The sequence below is a fragment of the Oreochromis niloticus genome, linkage group LG5 (assembly GCF_001858045.2).
Source record: "Oreochromis niloticus isolate F11D_XX linkage group LG5, O_niloticus_UMD_NMBU, whole genome shotgun sequence".
In the NCBI taxonomy this organism is placed as follows: domain Eukaryota; kingdom Metazoa; phylum Chordata; class Actinopteri; order Cichliformes; family Cichlidae; genus Oreochromis; species Oreochromis niloticus.
In genome coordinates this window covers 20,948,678-20,970,814 of record NC_031970.2, presented here as the reverse complement: position 1 = coordinate 20,970,814, position 22,137 = coordinate 20,948,678, and the positions used below count along the sequence as shown (strand labels likewise).

Genomic DNA, 22,137 nt, shown 5'->3' with positions numbered 1-22,137 from the left:
CCTTTAAAACAAACTTTCTTCTGATTGGCTGAACATCATAATGAGGAGATTTGAACAGCAGTTAGGAGGAACGTCTGTCCTTGAAGTCAAACCTCTTTTACTTTATATGGTCTCATTTTAGACAAGTTATTTATAATTCTATTTGTCCATTTATTCTCATGTATTAGGGTTGTTGGATGCCTATGCCATATTTTTTCTTGCAAGGCATAGCATGGTTTATAGTAATGATGAGACCTCTGCTGTATAGTTTATATGAACTCTAACTGTAGCTATACTGTATGCTAAAATGCATTTTACTTCAAAGAAAGTTTTGTAATGGCTGGTGAACAAAAACAAAAATTGTACTGATATTCAGGTGGAAATGGCATCCCCATCTGTGTCTAAAGATTTCTTTAACCATTTTTACCAACATCTCAAAATTTAATTAATAATCCGTTTACTAAAAACCAAATTACTTGTTGTTTTGACATATATGATAAAGCATGTATCCACTAATCCTTCTGCCATTGTAGAAATAAGCATGTCTAAGAAACACAAAAGCAAAGCAACAGAAGTGATCAACAGACACTTTAACTGTTACGTGCCTACAAAAAGGTTGACTAAATATATTCTAGTTATATGGGTGGGGGTTTAAAAAGTGTATCATTGCAGGTTCTCAGTATGTGGCGTGTGTCTTACTGTGGCCAGTTAGTGTGACACTTTGAAAACTGTGGTTTTCCTGAAAACAAGTTCTAAAATTAACATTTAATATAGGTGAGAGTCAGAGCAGTCAGACAGACTGTTGTAGTCTGTGCTGCACGTTCACATTGTTCTTTTAATCATGGCTGATCTCCTGCTGCTAGTCGTTCTCATGTGTAAGTTAAACTTCTTATAATTCATTGTTCATGTCAGCTATTACTAAATATAGTCTCACCTATTATTACTGTTAGGTGTTAGCATGTTTACCTCTAACACAAGTTTACATTTTGAATCTTTTTATTGTTGATTCTATTTTGTATTTTCCTTCTTTCCTTCTTCAGATTCCTTTCATGAAATTAAAGCACAAGGTCAGTCGTAGTTTCATGTGTTTATCACTGTATGGGTTTATTAATTTTACTGTTTTGTCTCTGGAGTTTCTCTACAATAACTCAGCTTTGCTCATCATCAATACTTTTTGTGCATATGTAAACTATTTGAAATAACATCTGTGTAAATGTAATTTCAGCCAGTGTTCCACCTGAACTGACTGTGAATCCACCTGCGATCACAGAGACAGACTCAGTCACACTGAGCTGTCAGACTCCATCATCTGTTTCTGTGCCTCAGTGTGATTTCTACATTGCAAGCCAAAAACTGTCCAAAGGTTCCTCCTGTGTGCAGACAATGACAGCGACCGAGCTGCTGAAGATCACACATAAGAGTTTACCTGCTGAGGTTGAAGTGAGATGTTCTTACACTGTACACATTGATACCTTGAAACATACATCTCCCGACAGCGAGCCATCCACCATTACCATAAACAGTGAGTGACAAAAGTACATGAACAGTTTATAATATGTTTCAATAGTAATTATGGGGTTGATTAGTTATTATCTAAGTACTTGCAATAATTATGAATCTAAATGTAATTATTATAAATCTACAATATAAAATATGTAATATAGATGCAAATGTGCTTAATTAATCTAACATGTACCTGAATTTTTCAGATCTCCGTCCACCTAAACTGACAGTAAATCCACAGAAGATCGCAGAGACAGACTCAGTCACAGTGAACTGTCAGACTCCATCATCTGTTTCTGTCACTCAGTGTCATTTCATCATTGCAGGAAATGAAATTGCCAAAAGAGGTCCTTGTCTGGAGACTCTGACAGGGTCTGAATTTCTGTCATGGACACGTCAAAGTTCACCTGTAACAGTTGAAATTACATGTTTTTACCTTAATATATATAAATCTCCAGTGAGTAACACGTCACCAATCACAATACAAAGTGAGTAGATGCTACTCTGATGAACGCAGTAATATTAGGTTTAAATGTGCATCAGATAAAACTTTCAGAGTCATTTTTTTTTTAGATTTTATTTTCAAATAAATGTAATGTTTTCTCTTTTAACTCAAGAAATTTTTACATTTTTAGCTCCTCGACCCGAACTGACAGTGAACCCACAGAATATCACAAAGACAGACTCAGTCACAGTGAACTGTCAGACTCCATCATCTGTTTCTGTGACTCAGTGTTTTTTGTACTTTATGAGAAGAAAAAAATCTACGTCCATCTCCTGTCAGCAGACACTGACAGCAACTGATCTCCTCTCTATGGCACAGCAGAGTTCACCTGCTGAGGTGGAAGTGACATGTTTTTACAGCTCAGAGCACAAAGGAGGACAATACCAGTCTCCTCACAGTAACAGATATTCCATCAGCATACAAAGTAAGTGATCATGCTGTGAGTGAAGAGGAAAATTTTCATGTGCATCAGGAAAAAAAAAACAGTTTCTATTATTAGATTTTATTTTAAATAAATTAAACATTTGCTTATTTAACTCAACAACTGTTTACATTTTTTAGATCCTCGGCCTGAACTGACAGTGAACCCACAGAATATCACAGAAACAGACTCAGTCACAGTGAACTGTCAGACTCCATCATCTGTTCCTGTGTCTCGGTGTTATTTCATCATTTCAGGACATAAACCTGATAAAGCAGCTCCTTGTCTGCAGACTCTGACAGGGTCTGAATTTCTGTCATGGACACGTCAAAGTTCACCTCTTACAGCTGAAGTGACCTGTTATTACTTTTATATACTTAAATCTCCAGAGAGTAACATGTCACCCATCAACATACAACGTGAGTAAATTCTGCTGAAGTGCACTAATGTGAGGATGTTTGTCTACAGTATCAGTACAAAAAACAAAGTTGCTCTCAACTTAAGGGTTGTTGGAGGAAATTGTTCATGTGTATCAAACTTGATTATTTTAAAAAGTAAAACTCTCAGATCAGTTTCTATCAATATATTTTATTTTTAAGTAAATGAAACATTTGCTTATTTAACTAAAAAAATCTTTACATTTTTTAGCCCCTCGGCCTGAACTGACAGTGAATCCAACTGTGATCACAGAAACAGACTCAGTCACAGTGAACTGTCAGACTCCATCATCTGTTTCTGTGTCTCAGTGTTTTTTGTACTTTATGAGAGGAAGAAAATCTTCGTCCATCTCCTGTCAGCAGACACTGACAGCAACTGAGCTTCTCTCTATGGCAGAGCAGAGTTTACCTGCTGAGGTCAAAGTGACATGTTTTTACACATTAGAACATAAAGGAGAACCACATAAGTCTCTGCATAGTAACACGTCCTCCATCAGCATACAAAGTAAGTGATCATAACATGCTGCTCTATAGTATACCTCTGTACAGTATGTGCAAAAAGTTTTAGCTTTTATAAACCAAAGAATGAAACTAAAAACTGATTTTTATAAAGTTTTTCATTTACATGTAACTGATGTTACATTCTTAAATAAACTGCCATTTGTTTGAATTTAAGAGTCAATTTAAAACAAAATTTCCATTGAGTAACATGTCAGAAATTACAGCTATTATACAAAGTGAGTAAATACTAATGCAGTTAACTAATATGAGGATGTCCAGCTAAAGTATCAGTAGAAAAAAACAACAACCTCTCTCAACTTGTCGGTTGTTTTAGGTGTGAGGAAAATTTAAATGTGCATAAGATACATAAGCAGTTTCAATAAATGAAACATTTCTTTAATTAACTTGAGAAATCTTTACATTTTTTAGCTCCTCGACCCGAACTGACAATGAATCTAATGATGATCACAGAAACAGACTCAGTCACAGTGAACTGTCAGACTCCATCATCTGTTTCTGTGACGCAGTGTTTTTTGTACTTTATGAGAAGAAAAAAATCTACGTCCATCTCCTGTCAGCAGACACTGACAGGAACTGAGCTCCTCTCTATGGCACAGCAGAGTTCACCTGCTGAGGTGGAAGTCACATGTTTTTACATGTCACAGCATAAAGGAGGACAATACCAGTCTCCTCACAGCAACATATCTTTCATTAACATACAAAGTAAGTGATCACAATGTGCTGCTCTCTATTATACCTCATTACAGGATGTGCATTTATTTCTACAAATGAAAAAGGGTAGCTGAAAACTGATGTTTATAAGGTTCTTTTTAGCTTTAACAATGTAATGTACCAGATATTAGGAGGTGATATATATTTCCATCCTTAAATAAACTGCCTATCTATTGAATTAATTTAAGTCCGTCCAGGGAGCAGAATTCTGAGTATTGATGGATGTATTTACAGTGCATTATGTGTTATGCAATGACATCAGATGACAGTAAAATAATATTATAGGGCTTCAGCTACCGATTATTTTAGTTATTGACTAAGCTTCCATTTTAGAAATTGCAAAGTTTACTGCCTATAAGATCTGTAAAAAAATCGTATTTGTAAATTATATGTATATATATATATATATATATGTGTGTGTGTGTGTGTGTGTGTGTGTGTGTGTGTGTGTTCATACAAAATATATTTTAAGAAAGCTTTATCTTAAATTAAAAAATTTATAAATAGTTTAAAGTTCAGTCAAAGGTCCAATAAAACAAAGCAAGATATATGTGTAATCTAAACTAAGGCACAAAACCGATGATACGATGTTCTAGATGTTAATAATAAATATTAATAATAATTCAGTGTCCAACCTAACAACTCTCAGGTCAGTGGATCACAGTTTAAATTCCCATTTATATTTTTATTAGGTTGTTAAAATAGTTTTTATTCCTATATTTTTAAATATTAATGCAGTTTAATTAGCACATTATCTGATATGATTTCACTTTCAGTGTGAAAATGTTACAAGAGTCTTCAAGTTAATACGGTTTAGCCCCTGTTTGCTGCAGGTACCACTTCCATGTAAAATAAGACTGCTACCGTCAGCCTTCAGCAAGCTGTATGTTTTAACCAGTCTGATCTCAGACTCAGTTCATCTGCATATTTTAATACTACTTCTGGAGGCTTACTGCTGATTTTTTTCTCTGTTTAAAACAAATAGCGGTGGATGGAGCAGCTGCAGAGTTTGCTTTTCTTCACGTTGGAAGTTTGTTGATCAGGTGCTTTGATGACGGACTCACGCTAAAGTAAAGGTTTTAATGGTGATTACAGGAACATCGCTGCTGTTTTAACGTTAAAAACACATTTTGTTTCACTCACCTTGACCTCATGTCTCAGTAACGCCTCCGCTTCTTTGCTCTTGCCCATAAACAAACTCTGGCTCCATGTTAAACTGTGTCAGCGTCATCATCACTGTTGCTATTGTGTTATCAGTGTGTGTAGGATCAATGTTGTCAAACCTTTTATTCACACACTGCTTCTAAATACTTTTGTATTGCAGGTCTTGTTCTAGTTGCATTTACATCGTTTAATACATCGGAGCACTACAGAGCCGCGTGTTAAAGGAAGCATCAAAGCAAAGACTGTGTCGAGAGTTTTTTATAATCAAAGTATTCAAATCACTCAATCAGTATTAAAGCCCTACAACATTGTTTTGAATTTGAAAGTTTAATGTTAAGTGTAAAACATTGACACTTTGCTGCTGTATGACAGTTTTGCAGTAGTGGAAGAAAAATGCCTTTTGTGGTGAATTCACAAGAAACTCAAATAGTTAAACAATCACTACACAATCTTCTTTTATTGCAGCTGAAAAAAACACTTTGACCTTTGCTCCTCCCCCTTCTATGGACTTTACAATTCACACAATCAGGAGAAACACAACTATTGGTAAGATTTTTACAAGTGAATAAAAATGCTTCGGTCAATTGCTGTGGTGTTTTTTGACATTTAGAGATATTCATTTCAGTGGGGACGACTTCTTCTGTGACCACACCAAGGACATCTTCAGGTGAGTGAAATTTCCTTGCACTGTGTATTCATCATACCAAGAGGGTTTTGCTGTGCATATCAGTGAAGTTTGTACTTTGCCTACATGTCATTCAGCATACTTTGCTGCTCTCAGGACCGTAAAATAAGAGATTTGTTGGTTTTTAACAGTAGACATTTCAGTAGACCTTATTTCTACAAAGCTCAGCACTAAAGGGACTACTTCTTCTGTGACCACACCAAGGACATCTTCAGGTGAGTGAAATTTTCTTAAACAGTGTATTCATCATACTAAGAGGGTTTTGCTTTGCATATCAGTGAAGTTTGTTCTTTGCCTACATGTCATTCAGCATACTTTGCTGCTCTCAGGACTGTAAAATAAGAGATTTGTTGGTTTTTAACAGTAGATGTCTTTCTTCTTTACTTCCACCAAAATGGAAGCAAGACTGACACTTGTTTGTGGTCTGTGCTTTTCTAGTACTTCCTGCCCATAAACTTCTACCTGTAGTTGCAACTGGTTTTGGTGTAATCGTGGGCATCATCTCACTGGGAATGGCTCTTGTCTGTGTGAAAAGAAGAAATGGTAAGGACAGTAACAATTCCTTATGTCATGTAAAGCCTCAAACCTTTTCTACAGTTTGAAGTATTTCTGATCACACTATATTATAAAAAGTTTATACACAAAATCCCCTGACGAGCTCCACCGCCGTTCTGTTCATAAACCGACTGATTTCCTCTGACCTCCATATCTTTTACTTCTCTTCCATACTTATATGCTTTCCCACAATTTTCTTATTCCTCTTTAAGACTCAGCATTATGTTTCAGCTGCTCCGCACCAACACTGTACCTCACTGCTTCAACACACCGGTGAATACATTAACTCGCCGAGCTCTTTTAATCTAACTGTTACTCTATTGATGTCAGATCCTAACAGTGTGTGGTGACTTTTAGAGGAAGGAAAGCAGAGATAGACCCCTCCTGCCCCCTAATACATGAATTAATTTAAAAAATAAAATAAAGCCTCCCTTATCGTTTAACAAATCCTATCTTTGGCAAATTGGACCAGATTAAAACATAGCACTCTTTTGCTGCACTCTCCTTGGTAGTCTTCACCTCTCTGCACTCCTTCCTGCCTGTAGAATTGTGAAATGTTATTACTGCTATCGTTATCTAACTATTTACTATTAGCTAAAAATGATCAGCTGTGATGATCCTGATTTTAAAGTGTATCAAATATATCTTTATTAAAAAATAATCTGAGCTGAATTAACAGCATAAGAACTCTGTGACGTGGTTAACTGCCAATATGTACAACGAGATTAAATATCAATGATAAAAGTAAGTAAAATAAGTTTTAGCATAAACAGTTAAACTCCGTGCATTTGGTCAACTAAGTGATTACTCAGAGATATTAATCTAAAAGTCTCAATGGAGCCTCCAAATGATCCGCTGGACATGGCAGGCATTCCCTTCTCTATCATTAAAACTTTCAACACCTTAAAGGAGTTATTAAAGATTTCTTGCATCATAGGCCAAAGTGGCCAATGAAAGCACAGTCAGCGTTAGTTTGTCTAGGACACTAGTCCTGTCAAGGTCCAGAAGTTTGTCTACACTGACCAAACAACTAGTCGCAAACTGCAGGCCTCTCATCTTGACAAGCTCTAGTAATTGTTCACACACTAGTGCTGTGCAATACTGCAAATTTTGGTATCAATCCAATGCCAGGTAAATTAACAGCAGTATTGCCAATACTGATACTTTTAATCTATAAAGAGAGCTTATGTAGGGGAATAGTGTATCATGATTTATGAGCTGAATTATCATGGTATGGTACCTGGGTCGTTGACCCAGTGTTTTCTGTTAGAGTTTTGAGTCTTGTTTATTCATTCTTATGTTCTCTGTGTGTGTTATGTTCCACAGTTCAGTTTGCTTGTTCTCGAGTTTATCAGTATTTCTAGTTTAGGTTGTCTTGGTTGGTAATTGGTCCCATTCATGTCTTTGTCTTGTCTCTGTGTTCCAGAGATACAGAGACGAGACAAAGACATGAATGGGACCAATTACCAACCAAGGTGGCTGTGTTCCACCTGTGTTTTGTTCCCTCATTTGCCCTCATGTATTTATTGTCCATCTACCACCGTCAAGTGTTGCAATTTCCCTCTTGCTATGTGTCCTTTCCATATGTCCATTTTGTATCTGCCCTTAGCCCTCCCAGTTTTGTTATGTATCTATCAACCAAGCAATAAAACTCTGTTAAGTTCAGTCTTGCTGAATGAGTGCTCTGACTTTTACTAAACACAATAAAAAAACACAGTAAAAAAATACTTTTAGCTTTTCTAATATATTAAGTGTGTTTTTTAGAGACCTGTGATGTACAGTGGCTTGCAAAAGTATTCGGCCCCTTGAACTTTTCCACATTTTGTCACATTACAGCCACAAACATGAATCAATTTTATTGGAATTCCACGTGAAAGACCAATACAAAGTGGTGTACACATGAGAAGTGGAACGAAAATCATACATGATTCCAAACATTTTTTACAAATAAATAACTGCAAAGTGGGGTGTGCGTAATTATTCAGCCCCCTGAGTCAATACTTTGTAGAACCACCTTTTGCTGCAATTACAGCTGCCAGTCTTTTAGGGTATGTCTCTACCAGCTTTGCACATCTAGAGACTGAAATCCTTGCCCATTCTTCTTTGCAAAACAGCTCCAGCTCAGTCAGATTAGATGGACAGCATTTGTGAACAGCAGTTTTCAGATCTTGCCACAGATTCTCGATTGGATTTAGACACCAGACAGGTCAGGGATAAAGTTATTGAGAAATTTAAAGCAGGCTTAGGCTACAAAAAGATTTCCCAGGCCTTGAACATCCCACGGAGCACTGTTCAAGCCATCATTCAGAAATGGAAGGAGTATGGCACAACTGTAAACCTACCAAGACAAGGCCGTCCACCTAAACTCACAGGCCGAACGAGGAGAGCGCTGATCAGAAATGCAGCCAAGAGGCCCATGGTGACTCTGGACGAGCTGCAGAGATCTACAGCTCAGGTGGGGGAATCTGTCCATAGGACAACTATTAGTCGCGCACTGCATAAAGTTGGCCTTTATGGAAGAGTGGCAAGAAGAAAGCCATTGTTAACAGAAAACCATAAGAAGTCCCGTTTGCAGTTTGCCACAAGCCATGTGGGGGACACAGCAAACATGTGGAAGAAGGTGCTCTGGTCAGATGAGACCAAAATGGAACTTTTTGGCCAAAATGCAAAACGCTATGTGTGGCGGAAAACTAACACTGCACATCACTCTGAACACACCATCCCCACTGTCACATATGGTGGTGGCAGCATCATGCTCTGGGGGTGCTTCTCTTCAGCAGGGACAGGGAAGCTGGTCAGAGTTGATGGGAAGATGGATGGAGCCAAATACAGGGCAATCTTGGAAGAAAACCTCTTGGAGTCTGCAAAAGACTTGAGACTGGGACAGAGGTTCACCTTCCAGCATGACAGCGACCCTAAACATAAAGCCAGGGCAACAATGGAACGGTTTAAAACAAAACATATCCATGTGTTAGACTGGCCCAGTCAAAGTCCAGATCTAAATCCAATCGAGAATCTGTGGCAAGATCTGAAAACTGCTGTTCACAAACGCTGTCCATCTAATCTGACTGAGCTGGAGCTGTTTTGCAAAGAAGAATGGACAAGAATTTCAGTCTCTAGATGTGCACAGCTGGTAGAGACATATCCTAAAAGACTGGCAGCTGTAATTGCAGCAAAAGGTGGTTCTACAAAGTATTGACTCAGGGGGCTGAATAATTACGCACACCCCACTTTGCAGTTATTTATTTGTAAAAAATGTTTGGAATCATGTATGATTTTCGTTCCACTTCTCATGTGTACACCACTTTGTATTGGTCTTTCACGTGGAATTCCAATAAAATTGATTCATGTTTGTGGCTGTAATGTGACAAAATGTGGAAAAGTTCAAGGGGGCCAAATACCTTTGCAAGCCACTGTAAATGTGCCCATCTTTAAAAGACTGTGTGTCAGCTTCTGTTGTTTAAATGTGCTACGGGGTAAAAAGCATTGACATGACAAAACTGAGAAAGGTTTAGATATTTTTCATAGCGCATGTTTGAAGTATATTTTTTAATTTAAAATATATAGTAAAAATGTATTTAACAGAGTTCAGTGGGGTGCATACATACTGGATAGAAGCAACCTATGATCCAATTGCATTGGTATCTGTCCAATACTGATACCAGCGTTAGTATCGATATTATCGATATTTGGCTCGATCTGCCCACCCTATCACACACCCATGAGAATGCCTATCCCCATATAGATTTCAAGTAGTATTCTGCTTCCAGAGTCAATTGACAACTGCTGCCACAAAATGACAGGGTTTTTTCTCATACCTGTTTGGATGGATGCAAACATGTACGCCGGTGTGTTTGTGAAATGGACCCAAATACAGAACATGAGAGGAGATGGTAGTGAGCTTTAAACAAAAGGCGAACTTTTATTAGATAACAAGAATGCAAAACAAAACATGAACAGCGGTGAGAGCTAAACTAAAACCTAAATGGGAAAAACTAGGAAAGACTATCACGACTATGAACATGATTTTGAGCAGGAGCATGAAAGAAACTATGAAATACAAACATAAATGAAAACCTGAACTAGAATAAAACTCAACTTAAACCTAACTGATAATACCAACAAAAGAACATATTTTCAATATAATATAAGAAAGCAAAAATACAAAATTAACTCAAAATGCTGGACAAAAAAGGTATGAGAGAAGCTTAATGACAGATTGCTGTTTGTGATTAAAGCAAAGAGAACACTTTACTTTAGTATGTATTAACTAACAATCACTTGACAATTAATGCTTTTCTTTTTCTCCGTGATGTAACATCACTGTCACATCCGCTATGACTTTAATTAATTAAATATTTATTCTTTAATCATTTCTGGTATTGTGTTTAATAGGATGTCCTTGAGTAATTTTTTGTCCCCCTGTGTGCTAGTTTTTTATGCTGATTTTTGTTTTGCCTTTTGTTGTAGATAATTTTTCAAGCACAAAAAAAACTGACCGAGGAGGATGGGTACTTTTCTTTTTCTTTTTTGTTTTAATAAAATTCCCTTTATGTACTAATAATTCAGGTACTTAATTACAGGTCATTCATGACTTCTCCTCTTACTCCTTTTCTTCTCTTCTTATCAAACAAGATGTCTCCAAATGATACTGAAGCCTTCAATATGACCAGTTTGGTCCCTGGTGATGACCCACCTAAAGGTAAGCTACTGCTTTTTTGTTTCCTTTTTTAAATTTTGGTCTAAGGGTTGTTACAGTTGTATAACAAGTAACATTATTTGGATGAGGAACCAAAATGATATCATTTAATGTGCAAAGCATTTATACAATAAACACCATCTTAGTGCATGAATATCAGAGGGTTATACTACAAACCAAGATCAACATAGCCAGGCTTTCTTTGCGTTAGTGGACTTGAAACTAGGGATGGACCGATCCAATATACAGTATGGGTATCCGTCTGATCCTGACGTAAATTACTGGATCAGATATCGGGGAGAAAAAAATGTAATACGATCCATTAAATACCACAAAAGCACCTCACAAAACTTGCGACATGGCACAACCCACAGGGGAGGATCTAGAGAAATGTTCAGGGGGTGGCATGAGGGTGGTAAGGAAATCAAATGGGGTGGCAAAATCAAAGCCCTTTTTATCAAACACATATGCAGGTGGTTACATATGGTTAAAATGATTCAAATGCGCTAAATATACATGCTTTTCATATAAATATAGTCTATAACTTAATTATTTTCTGTAGCCCACATAATTAAACACTTCAGTTACATAAAACATGCAAATTTTGATTTTATGTACTGTATAGCCTGTATAATAAATATGTATGTAGCCCAATAAGTATAAAATCCAAAAAGGTACACAACATGTGGTGGTTGCTTTACAAACACAAGTCTAACTTAAGTTTCACACTTTTTTGGTTAAAAAAAATCAAATTGTTAGATGCTTAAATTCACACAAAATGTCAGAAATCTGCACTGTCATGAACAAAAATTTAAACCTAGTTTTTCATTATTTGTTGGGTTAACACTCTGAGGTCCAAAATATAACTGGCCATTTTTGACTCCTTTTGATTTTACATTTGTATTTCACGTTCAAATTGCTTCATTTTATTTTTTTTTTCTGCCTTGCTTCGTATAGTTCTTTTCAGCTCAACCTCACGTGTCTGAATTTAGTTGTTTTTTTCATTTACGTACTGTGTTAACACAACTGATCTGAAATCACACAAAAACATAAAATCCTAGTAGTATTTTTTACTGTAAAAGCAACAGACATGTTGAGTAAATTATTTTTACAACTTGAAATGCAAATATAAATTGTACATTTTGAAAAGTTAGGCACATATTTTGTAAACATATACAACTAGTTATCTAAAAATGCAGCCAATACAGCTGTTTTTGTTTTTTAATTTGTACAACCATTTAAAAATATTACTATAACTAAATTGAGAGAACAATCAGGTGTCACAATAAGATGCCCCACAAAATTATTTGTGCCAGTAAAAAAAAAAAAAAAAAGTTTATCCGTCACAATACAGAAGAGAACACCACGGGGAGAAACCCTGCAGGCCTGACTCACTCCTCTTTTTCACCTAGAGACAGCGTTTACATTGCAATCTGCCTTTGTGACATTCATTAGTACCATCACTCACACACAAAACAAAACAACAACTACACAACAGACTAATTACACGAGACAACACAACACACAAACTAGATACTCCATGCTAAAAGTCACAAATCTCCCACATCTCAAAACTCTCTCTCTCACTCGCTTGCTCTGTCTCGCTGTCTACCTTCACTCCCAACTGCACCTTCTGCACAATCTGTGGTATTCATTTCATTTCTGTCATCCTGTATTTTATGTATATAAGATTTAGACTGGTTATTTATGGTTGGTTTATATACCTTTGTGTACGTATGTGTGCATATGTGCATGGGCGATATGGCCCAAAATACATATCTCGATATTCTTTAGCTGGATGGCGATATACAATAGATATCTTGATATTTTTTTAAAGCCATAAAGTAAGAACAAAAAGAGAATTCCTAATCAAAGCTGTGTCCCAAATCTCACATAGGCACTTTTATTAACATACAGCGTGGATGTACATGAAAAAAATACTCAGAAATAAATTGTCAGCATTTATTAAATAATAATGCTCCATAAATAAACGTATTACTCTGCGAGGCTCCTGACTATGGTAGCCGTAATGCTCCTACAATCCATCAAGCGATGGGGCTTCGTAGCTTACCAAAGTCGTACTAAAACATTTTTTGACAGATTGCGCCGTGTACCACACAAAATCACAGACTTGGATGCAAATATTCTGATTGGCTGTCACGGTCTCCAATCAGCTCGCTAGCTACTGGATTCTGAAAAGACAGTCCAGAATGTAGCTAAATCCAGTGGAGTGGTTTGGTTTAAACTAGATTAAAACCAACAAGGGTCATAAGAAATTATATATTTTAAAATAAAATAATTAAACATACTAACCGAAAATGGATTTAGCAAAGCCTCCGTTTGGAATTGGATCCAGCTGATCATGATCATGGTAACCATTCACAAGATCATCACAAGTGTACAGAGCACTAAAGTAAACGTGTTAATCTATTTATATTACTGCTCAGTGAAATCTTGGTGCTGCTGTGTATTTCTAATGTAACAGCTGTAAAAGCTCTAAAGGGTTAGACTGCATGAGATTAAACATAAAAGAGACATGGAAATTGTAGTTTGTCACCAAATAAATGTGAAATTCATTTTAGTGATCAAATAGATATTCCCTGTGATAAACAGTCTACAAATGTAACTGATCACTTTTCTAATCTGTGTTCTAGTAACTGCAATTACAACAGTTTCAAAACAAAAGTTTGGTAAAAGAATAGGACCAAGCAAAAAAAGATTAGATATTTTCTACTTTGCCATCTGAATATGAATGCATGCCATGACAATGTGACATGCAGTTTGCTGGGCTTTATTTACTGCTGTTTTCTACATGTTGTTTATATAAAATGTTTTCCTTCAGTAGTGAATCGATATTGCACTTACTGGATACTATAAAAACATGAATTAGTGAAAATGTGTCACTACCAGCCAATTGTAAGCCAAAAGTTCTAACATAGGTCGTGTCCAAATTCATGGGCTGCATCCTCCTGAGGCCGCATTTGTAGACCGATTACGTCACAGCAACGCGCCGAAGGCTGCCGACAAATGCGTCCTCCTTTTCCCTGAATTTGAAGGATGGGTCGGGTGTGTCCTTCGTGGCCCACCATATCCCAGAATTCATAGCGCGGCCCAGCCAAACTCCAGTTTCCGGCAATGGCGGCCGCTACTAAGTTTTAAAATTACTTTTATTAATCTTTCTGGGTCACAAAATAAACTTTTAACATATTTTCAGGCGAGAATGTGGGTGTGTAAACTTCAAATATCTGCTTGGTTTATCAAGATATTGCATATTTGCAAAAGTGCTTCGATGTTTTCGGAGACGTCTGTTACCCACTAGCTCGATAGCTAGCCGAGAGCTCGAGGGTCACTGAAGCCGCCGAAAACGGCACAACTCCTGGCACATCATTTTCAGATCACCCCGGACTTTCGCTACTCAGGTTAAATGTAATATATAAGTCACTTAGACAACCTAAAAATGATATTGTTTGGCTTTTTTCAGTGTTTTATTTGTTCGTGAGTAAATCGGTTTGGCTGAGATTAAAGTTATTAGATTAGATTAGATAAAATAAAACTTTATTAATCCCCCGGGTGAGTTCCTCGGTTTTCACACAGCGGAATAAACGTCAAACAGAAAACCGATTAAACAGAAGTGTGAGACGGTCGAGAATTTACGCCAGTGTCCTGTTATATTTTAGATAGCAAGGAGCAGACGGCCGAGTTTATTAAACTCCACCGAGACAGCGGTGACGCTAATCAGAAGGCTAGACCGTCCAATTTCACAGCCGTTTACTTCCGGCCTACCCGACCTTCTGAGGACCCGGCCCACGTAGATCGCGAAGGCCGGGTCCTCAGGAGGATGCAGCCCATGAATTTGGACACGACCATAGACTGGTCTGGACCAGGTAATGTGTTCATTATAGGTTACCATAGCGATGTAGGTGGTAAAAAGGGATCCACTTTTGTGACACTAAAATCTCCTGCTTTACACTCAACTTACCTTGCTAACCTAATAATTTTGCTTTATGGTACACTCCTCAGACCTTTTCCTATTTCATACACATACAAGAAGACATACAAAGTGAAAATAAAGATAACTCTGGTTCTGTATTACTCACAGGGTCTAATCAACTCAAAAGACAAGATTCTCAAACTGAGAATGTAAGTGAGACAAGTGCATCCTCAGCATTTAATGTATTTACTACAGAGAAAATACAGATGCAAATAACTTTTGCTCTATTTTATTTCTAGTCTTCCTTATACCACTTGTACTCAAGCATCCCTGAGGAGCCAGATGAAACACCTACAGTGAAAACAGACCTGGCATACAGCACTCTACAGGCACACTGAAACACATTAAAAATATTGAACTGGCAAAAAACAGAAGATAAGACTGAATGGCCATTACACACTCAAGCCATATCGATAAGACAGGAAAATATTTTTCTTTCTTTCTTTCTTTCTTTTATTTTGTAGGAATCTCACCTGGATAATATTTCTACTTAAGACAATAATTTCCAAAAGATTAATAGAGAAGTATTAAACCCAATTTAACATTTCATATGTGCATGGCTTGCTTTCTGATGTCAGCCCAGAGATTTGTATTACCAGTGCAGTATTATTCAAGCAGTATTTGTGCTTTCTACAAAATGTGTTCTGTAGAACATTATGGAGTTTTTTACATACTGTCATCACTGCTGGAACTGACTCACAAGGGCAGTGCCAGCAAAAATGCTGGAGCTTTCTTTATGTTTATCTACCTTGTTAAGAATGATCTTAATAAGGGAAGAAAAACCAATAAAGCAGTTAAGCTGATCTTTACTGATTAACTATTAATTTGGAGATTCTAATAACTAAATTTGTTAAAATCAGTGGGAAATCTAAATAAGTTTTTAGTTTAATCAGTCTTATAAAATAGACTATTGGTTTGAAACCAGTTAATAATAATTACAATCACAGTTAGATGTCAGTAGTCAGTGAGGTTGAAGGATTTCAGAACTTTGCATAGCCATGGTTGGCAGCATTCATTCCTATACAACATTAATTATGCCAACATATGTATTAAAGAAAAATTATTTACAACAGCGCTGAGGAAAACCAAACAAAGATCTAACTAAAAACTAAGAGAAGAATATATGTGCATGTGAGAAAATTTCCTCACCATGTGCTTCAATGTTAATAAAAAATGACAAAAAAAAGAGCAAAAACTGCCTTGGTGTAAGAAGGAAAGGAGATCTGATAGTGACCATGAGAAAACCACCTGATCCACCAGACACGTTTGCAGAAAATGCATTACTGCATGCAGACATTGCAGGGGAGATAATATATGTAAAGCCAAGAAGTTTCTATTGACCATGGAAGGTACAGTATGAAATACAGTCCTTCTATACCAATACATGGCAGCTGCATTAAACATTGTCTGTATTATGTTCAAGATATTTTTGTAACAGGATATGTTTTGTTCTTCTGGACACAGATACACATGAGTACACACACATGCATGCACACACACAGACAAACAAACAAAAAAAAAAACTGTAAATGAAGAAGTTTTTCCTTAAATATCATTGGCTTTAAAACAAGAACAGAATAAAGCCATGTTAAAATCTACACTGTCTTTCTGGTAATTTATGTTATTTCATCAATGTGAATTTTAAAAAAGTAAACAAAATATGAATGTACTTCAATACTAAAAAGGGAAACCGTCTCATTGTGCAAATTTATATCTGTTCATGTTCTCTAAAAGCGTGACCGTGAATAAAATTTTCTTGTGCAGATGCTGATGAAGTAAATTTAAAAATCTTGCCTTGAAAAAGTGAAACCCAAATATATAATTAAATGCAGACCACACGGGTGAGAGAACAACTCTGCATTCTCTAGCCTCTATTTCTATACTTCATATATTTACATCAGCCCCAGCATGAGAAAAAATGAATACTTCAACATGGCATCGCTATTTACAATTATGGTATTGCATTTTTGACTTGTGTATTTTTTCCAGTTTCATTTTTGATGGTTTAACGTAATTAAATGTAATTTATTTAAAAACCAAGTCAACTGTGATAATTGATCTAAATATGAGAATAAATGCTGTGCCTTTGAATTCTAATTGAAATTAGCGCTTTAACTAAATAAAGTGCACATTATCAAGTAATTATCAAACTTTAAGTTTGATAATTACTTTTAAAAATAGTTAAGCATTTATGTTGCCAATAAACAAAATATCTTTACAGCTGTTTTCTTTGACAAATTCATTCTTTTTAAGGTTGTGCCTAGATATCTTTTTGTTTTTTGGAAATGAGGAAATCATAACAGCACATTTGCATCAGTATAGAACCTTCAAAAATCTACTTTTGCGGTTTATCAAAATGTGTTTCTTATCTTTGTGTTTCTTTTGTAAGTTACTACTAAAACTTTGTAGGGGTGTAAGGTCTTCAAGGCGGAGTTAATGATTTATTGGTCAAAAAAATGACAGAATATAACTTAGAAACTATGATTCTTACAAGTCTGGTGTATATGGTCAGCATATAGAAAGTACCGTATAAAGACTTAAAATGTCATGTCAGATTAGACCTCTGACCTCTCATTCAAGATCAATAGACTGATATGAAGGTCAACGCGATATTAATGCTATGAAGAGCTATTAAAAACTATGTTCCTTACTGCAATGTTGTACTGAAAACATAAAGGGACTGATAACCCTTCTTCGAGGTCAAGCAAGATCAAACTATAAAGATAAAGACAAGGATAAAATGTGTTTTATCTTTAAAACTATGCTAAAACTATTTAAATTCTGCTGCCTTTGTGTGTGTTGGCCACATTTAGGAAATAATATTAGTATGTTGGGATTCTGAATATTACATTATACTTTGCATTTCATATAAGTTCACAAAAGCTACAGATCAGAAATAACTCAGATTTACTCTTAGATAGATCTTTAACCAAAGAGACGAAGCTCAGCTGAAACAAAACCAGAATGTGTTGGTATAGTTTGAATGTGATAATATTCTTTTGTTTTATATGGTTTGGCGCCCTCTGGTGGTCACAATTGTTAATTGGGAAGCTTGTTATACCCAGCTAGTTCAGTACAAGAGCGCAGTTAGAGATGAAACCTCGGCCCACGGCCTGCAAGTTTCCATTGGTGTATTATAAGCTTACTGTTTGATATATGGTCCATGTATAATGTGAGTATACTAAGTTACTACTTAAGCTGTATGGCAATTAATTATGTCTTCTTATTATTGTTAATTTAGCAGGTGTCTATCTTATTATGCTCACTAAAGTTTGTTGCAGTCAACGTAATTTCAGCTATACAGCTAGCTTAACATTCTTTATTCCCAGCACCTTATCCTCCAAGAAACAGGCCGCTTGTTGTGTTTGGCAGGATTTAATGAGGAAAATAAATTCTCTCTCTCTCTTTTTTGTAAAACTGTACAAAAATGAATACAAAATACACAATGAAGGCTGTTCCATGACGCAGAGAGAATAACATTGTTCAAGAAAACGATACATAACCACAAATTAAGCATCTGCTGAAAATACAAGTGTCCACCTGCCTCCAAATGATTCAACTAAAAATAGTGTCAGAACTTACTAATATGCATTAAAGGTATAAGAATTTACAGATGAAGTCGATATTGTGGACTTTAACACCAGGATTGAAGAGATTGCCATTGGATTACAATTTTCCACTGAAGCAAAAGAGCACACTACTTCCTGAAGACGACTTCCTCTTCAAAAGGGCATTCTGCTTAATTACCACTAGGTGGTAGTAACACTTCTAAACAACTCTAATACGTCCATTCCAATGACTGTACAAAACATGGATGACATGACAGCACCTCCTCCCATTGTTCAGAAATGAAGCCAAAATATCCCACTTGTGGAGGCCATCTTGCATTTTTGGAGCCAGAGTCTGTGCAGTAGTGACTTGAGGTGGAGCGACTGTGTCACCCTCCCGCCCACATGCCCCCCTACACTTTTTACATAGCCCGGCTGCTCCAGTTTATTTGCTGATGGGTTTACCGCAACTGACGACTCGTTCAATTAAGGTAAAAACAACCATGTCACTGTTATGAAAAAGACTCACAGCTTATCATCTTATAGTTCTAAAACATCTAAAATCACTCTGTTGTTAATTCGTTTGCTAGATTAGCCGCTAGCACTTGCAATGTGTTGGGGGCTTGTTGCTAGCTAGTTAGCAATGCTACACACCTGTTACTCTAATACAGGGGGCGGCAACCCTGGGCACGTGTGCCATAGCACGCCAAGGGTTAACTGATGGCATGACCATAGCTCGACTGGCCATCAGGCATATGGGCCGATGGTTTTAGTTTTTTGTTTTTTCGTAACGGTATAAACAATGAAAGGTGGTGAATTGGCCAGATGCTGGCAGATGTGTAAAAATAACTCAATTGTTTGGTGGTGGCTATCGCGGAGCTTCCACAGATTAAGTAACATTAGCAAGTGGTGGAGGCCAGCAGGTGGATGAGGAAAAGGGGAGGCAGGAGGAGAAGAGACCCGAGGCGGCCGCCGGTCCGAATGTCAGGTGAACTGAACTTCAGGTAAGAAGTTATGACCTGCAGTCTATCTGGGTCAGATATAAACCAAGTTTAGGTGTAGTTTATTTTCATTGTGCTGACTTTTTACAGTCAGTTACAATAACTCGTATTGCCTACTAGCTAGCATGACGGAGTTTCTATACAGCTGGGTGGGTGCTATGATGTTACTGATAGTGAACTTTATTTTATTCATAAGGTTAGTTAGTAGAGTTGCCAACCATCCCGTTAACAATGGAATTGTCCCGTATTCAGAGAAAATATTACGTGTTTCGTATTGAGCTGAAAAGGAACACAGTTTGTCCCGTACTATGCTAGAATGAAAAAAGACACAAAGCTGGAGTTATTCTGTGTCTTTACGCTGCAGCTGTTTCTTCTTCTCTCATTCTCTCCCTCTCCCTCTCCTGTTGCTACTTCAATCATGAAACTGATCAATGATCAGCTGATCGGTATTTCTGATGCAAGTCCTGTCTCTCTTGTTTGTTTATGTCCCACTTTGCGCCAGAAAGAAGAAACCAGCGGATGTTACGCTAAACAACAGCAGCACGTTTAACCTTGATCAGCTGTTGTTAGAATTTATTTAATATTAATTTCTAGTATCAGCTGATGTTGGAGCCACAGCTGTAAAAGCTGCTGGTCATGATGTCGGTTTGGATCTGGTGAGAGGGAAACCAGGAGATGTCCTTACTGAATCATCAGAGCTAAACAGGTGATGGAGAAACAGCTTTATCTTTTAGGTGACATCAGTGAGTTGAAGGGAAGTTATGAACTGTTTCTGAGGGACAAATAACACCAGGATCCGTTTCTAAGTAGCTGACAGGTAGGGCATTAACAGGGAAAGGGGGGCACAAAGAAATACTTTTCTTTCTTATTCTCATTTAAAGTGTCTAGCTTTTAATAAAAAAAATATCTGAATCTTACAACCGAAGTTGTTATCTGATGTAAAATGTATAGAAATCATACATATACCAACAAGACAGTGTACATCACTGTCACAACAGCGTTTGTTTTCATTCAAAGGCTTTATGGCTTTTCCTATAATACCTGGGGGGCCGTTCTCTAGTCAAAATGCCCGGGCCGATTTTTTTGTCCCAGTCCAGCCCTGGGCACGACACACAGTGAATTAATCTGAGAAGGTGAATTAAAAAATAAATGGTCGGGCCAGCGGTGCACATCGCAAATTAGCTCGCATAGACACATTAGTTGTGCCGCTTCTTAATGACGGTATCTTAGCTAACAACCCCAACTACCAGATTCAACTTATAATTAGCTAAAAAAAACTTAGCCTACCGGTGAGAGGGACGTTGCTAGCTGGCAGTTTTTTCAATCGATGTTGAAATTTCCACATTCTAAAACTTCAAATGCTTCAGGAGCTGTTCGCTCAGCGCAGCATCAGCACCGTGGAAATACACAGATACATCCATAGACTCGAGACAGAATTCACAATGCGTTTTCGGGACTTTCAGGTGTATGGACCAATGGTTTTTTTTTTGTTTGTTTGTTTTTTCTGATCAAACAAGAAAGTTTTAATGAGCAGCTAGATTTGTCTCTCTGTAACTGGCTGGACACAGAGGACATCGAAATGCAAGTGACTGAACTGAAAAGCTCCACTCTGTGGGGGTCAAAGTTTGCAGAACTACGAACGCAGCTGGAATCCACAGCTGTGCGTGTTCATGGAGCTGCATTTTCACCTGCTGGACATCACTACGTGACAAGTTTAACTGTCTTCAGAACATTGCAGAGGCCTTATTGACAGTATTTGGCTCTACATATCTGTGTGAGCAGAGTTTCTCTCACATGAAGAGTGTCCTCAGGTAGCCGTCTGAATGCTGGACACTCGGAGACCTGTGTCTCTGAGTGGAAGACCAGAGATCAGATTAACATGTGTATCCCTGTATTAACAAACATGCCATATTGGCCCAGTTTATTTTTCTTATCATTGTTGTGAGGAGACTATAAATAGCATTTACATTTTCTGTTGTACAGTTCATTTGGTGTTATGGAGTTCTTGTTATGGATAAAAAGTGTTTTTTTTTTGTTTCAAAATAGCTGATAACTATTCGCTGATAGCTGCCAACATCTGTGAACAAATATAATTCTATAAAGTTGTTCTATATAGTGTGTAACTGTTAATATAGAGCGTTATTAAATTCATTGCTAATGCAATCATATGGCACATTGACTTCTGAGGAAATTTTAGATGGCACTCATTATCAGAAAGGTTGCCGACCCCTGGTTTTGATAGTGAGAGATAGCGAACCACTGATCATTCTATTGAGAGAAACGGAGCCAGCGAGGAAATGGGGAGGTTCTGTCGTGTGTGGGAGTATCTTGAGTTGATTTTGGTCAATTTATTTTATCTGAAAACGTGTAAAACTTGAAATGTCAAAAATCAGCTTTTCATAATGTAAATATCATT

The 22,137-nt window shown here is 37.0% G+C and overlaps 1 protein-coding gene across 2 annotated transcripts in view; it reads left to right on the top strand.

Annotated features, from left to right (window-relative positions):
- The first annotated feature begins 739 nt into the window (after positions 1–739).
- Positions 740–22,137, top strand: part of LOC102080880 (uncharacterized) — a 41,028-nt gene continuing 19,630 nt past the window's right edge. Inside the window, exons 1-15 of one of the 2 annotated variants that reach the window (XM_005469609.4) lie at positions 745–854; positions 1,020–1,046; positions 1,205–1,501; positions 1,689–1,970; positions 2,118–2,411; positions 2,549–2,827; positions 3,057–3,350; positions 3,776–4,069; positions 5,708–5,788; positions 5,868–5,909; positions 6,366–6,470; positions 10,953–10,993; positions 11,118–11,184; positions 15,281–15,321; positions 15,412–16,739. In XM_005469609.4, coding sequence (XP_005469666.3) covers positions 821–854; positions 1,020–1,046; positions 1,205–1,501; positions 1,689–1,970; positions 2,118–2,411; positions 2,549–2,827; positions 3,057–3,350; positions 3,776–4,069; positions 5,708–5,788; positions 5,868–5,909; positions 6,366–6,470; positions 10,953–10,993; positions 11,118–11,184; positions 15,281–15,321; positions 15,412–15,510 — 2,277 coding nt within the window. In that variant the 5' untranslated portion in view covers positions 745–820 and the 3' untranslated portion in view covers positions 15,511–16,739. Of the gene's footprint in view, positions 855–1,019; positions 1,047–1,204; positions 1,502–1,688; positions 1,971–2,117; positions 2,412–2,548; positions 2,828–3,056; positions 3,351–3,775; positions 4,070–5,707; positions 5,789–5,867; positions 5,910–6,058; positions 6,143–6,365; positions 6,471–10,952; positions 10,994–11,117; positions 11,185–15,280; positions 15,322–15,411; positions 16,740–22,137 lie in introns of those variants that run through there. The other variant, XM_019358862.2, reaches the window with a different exon arrangement.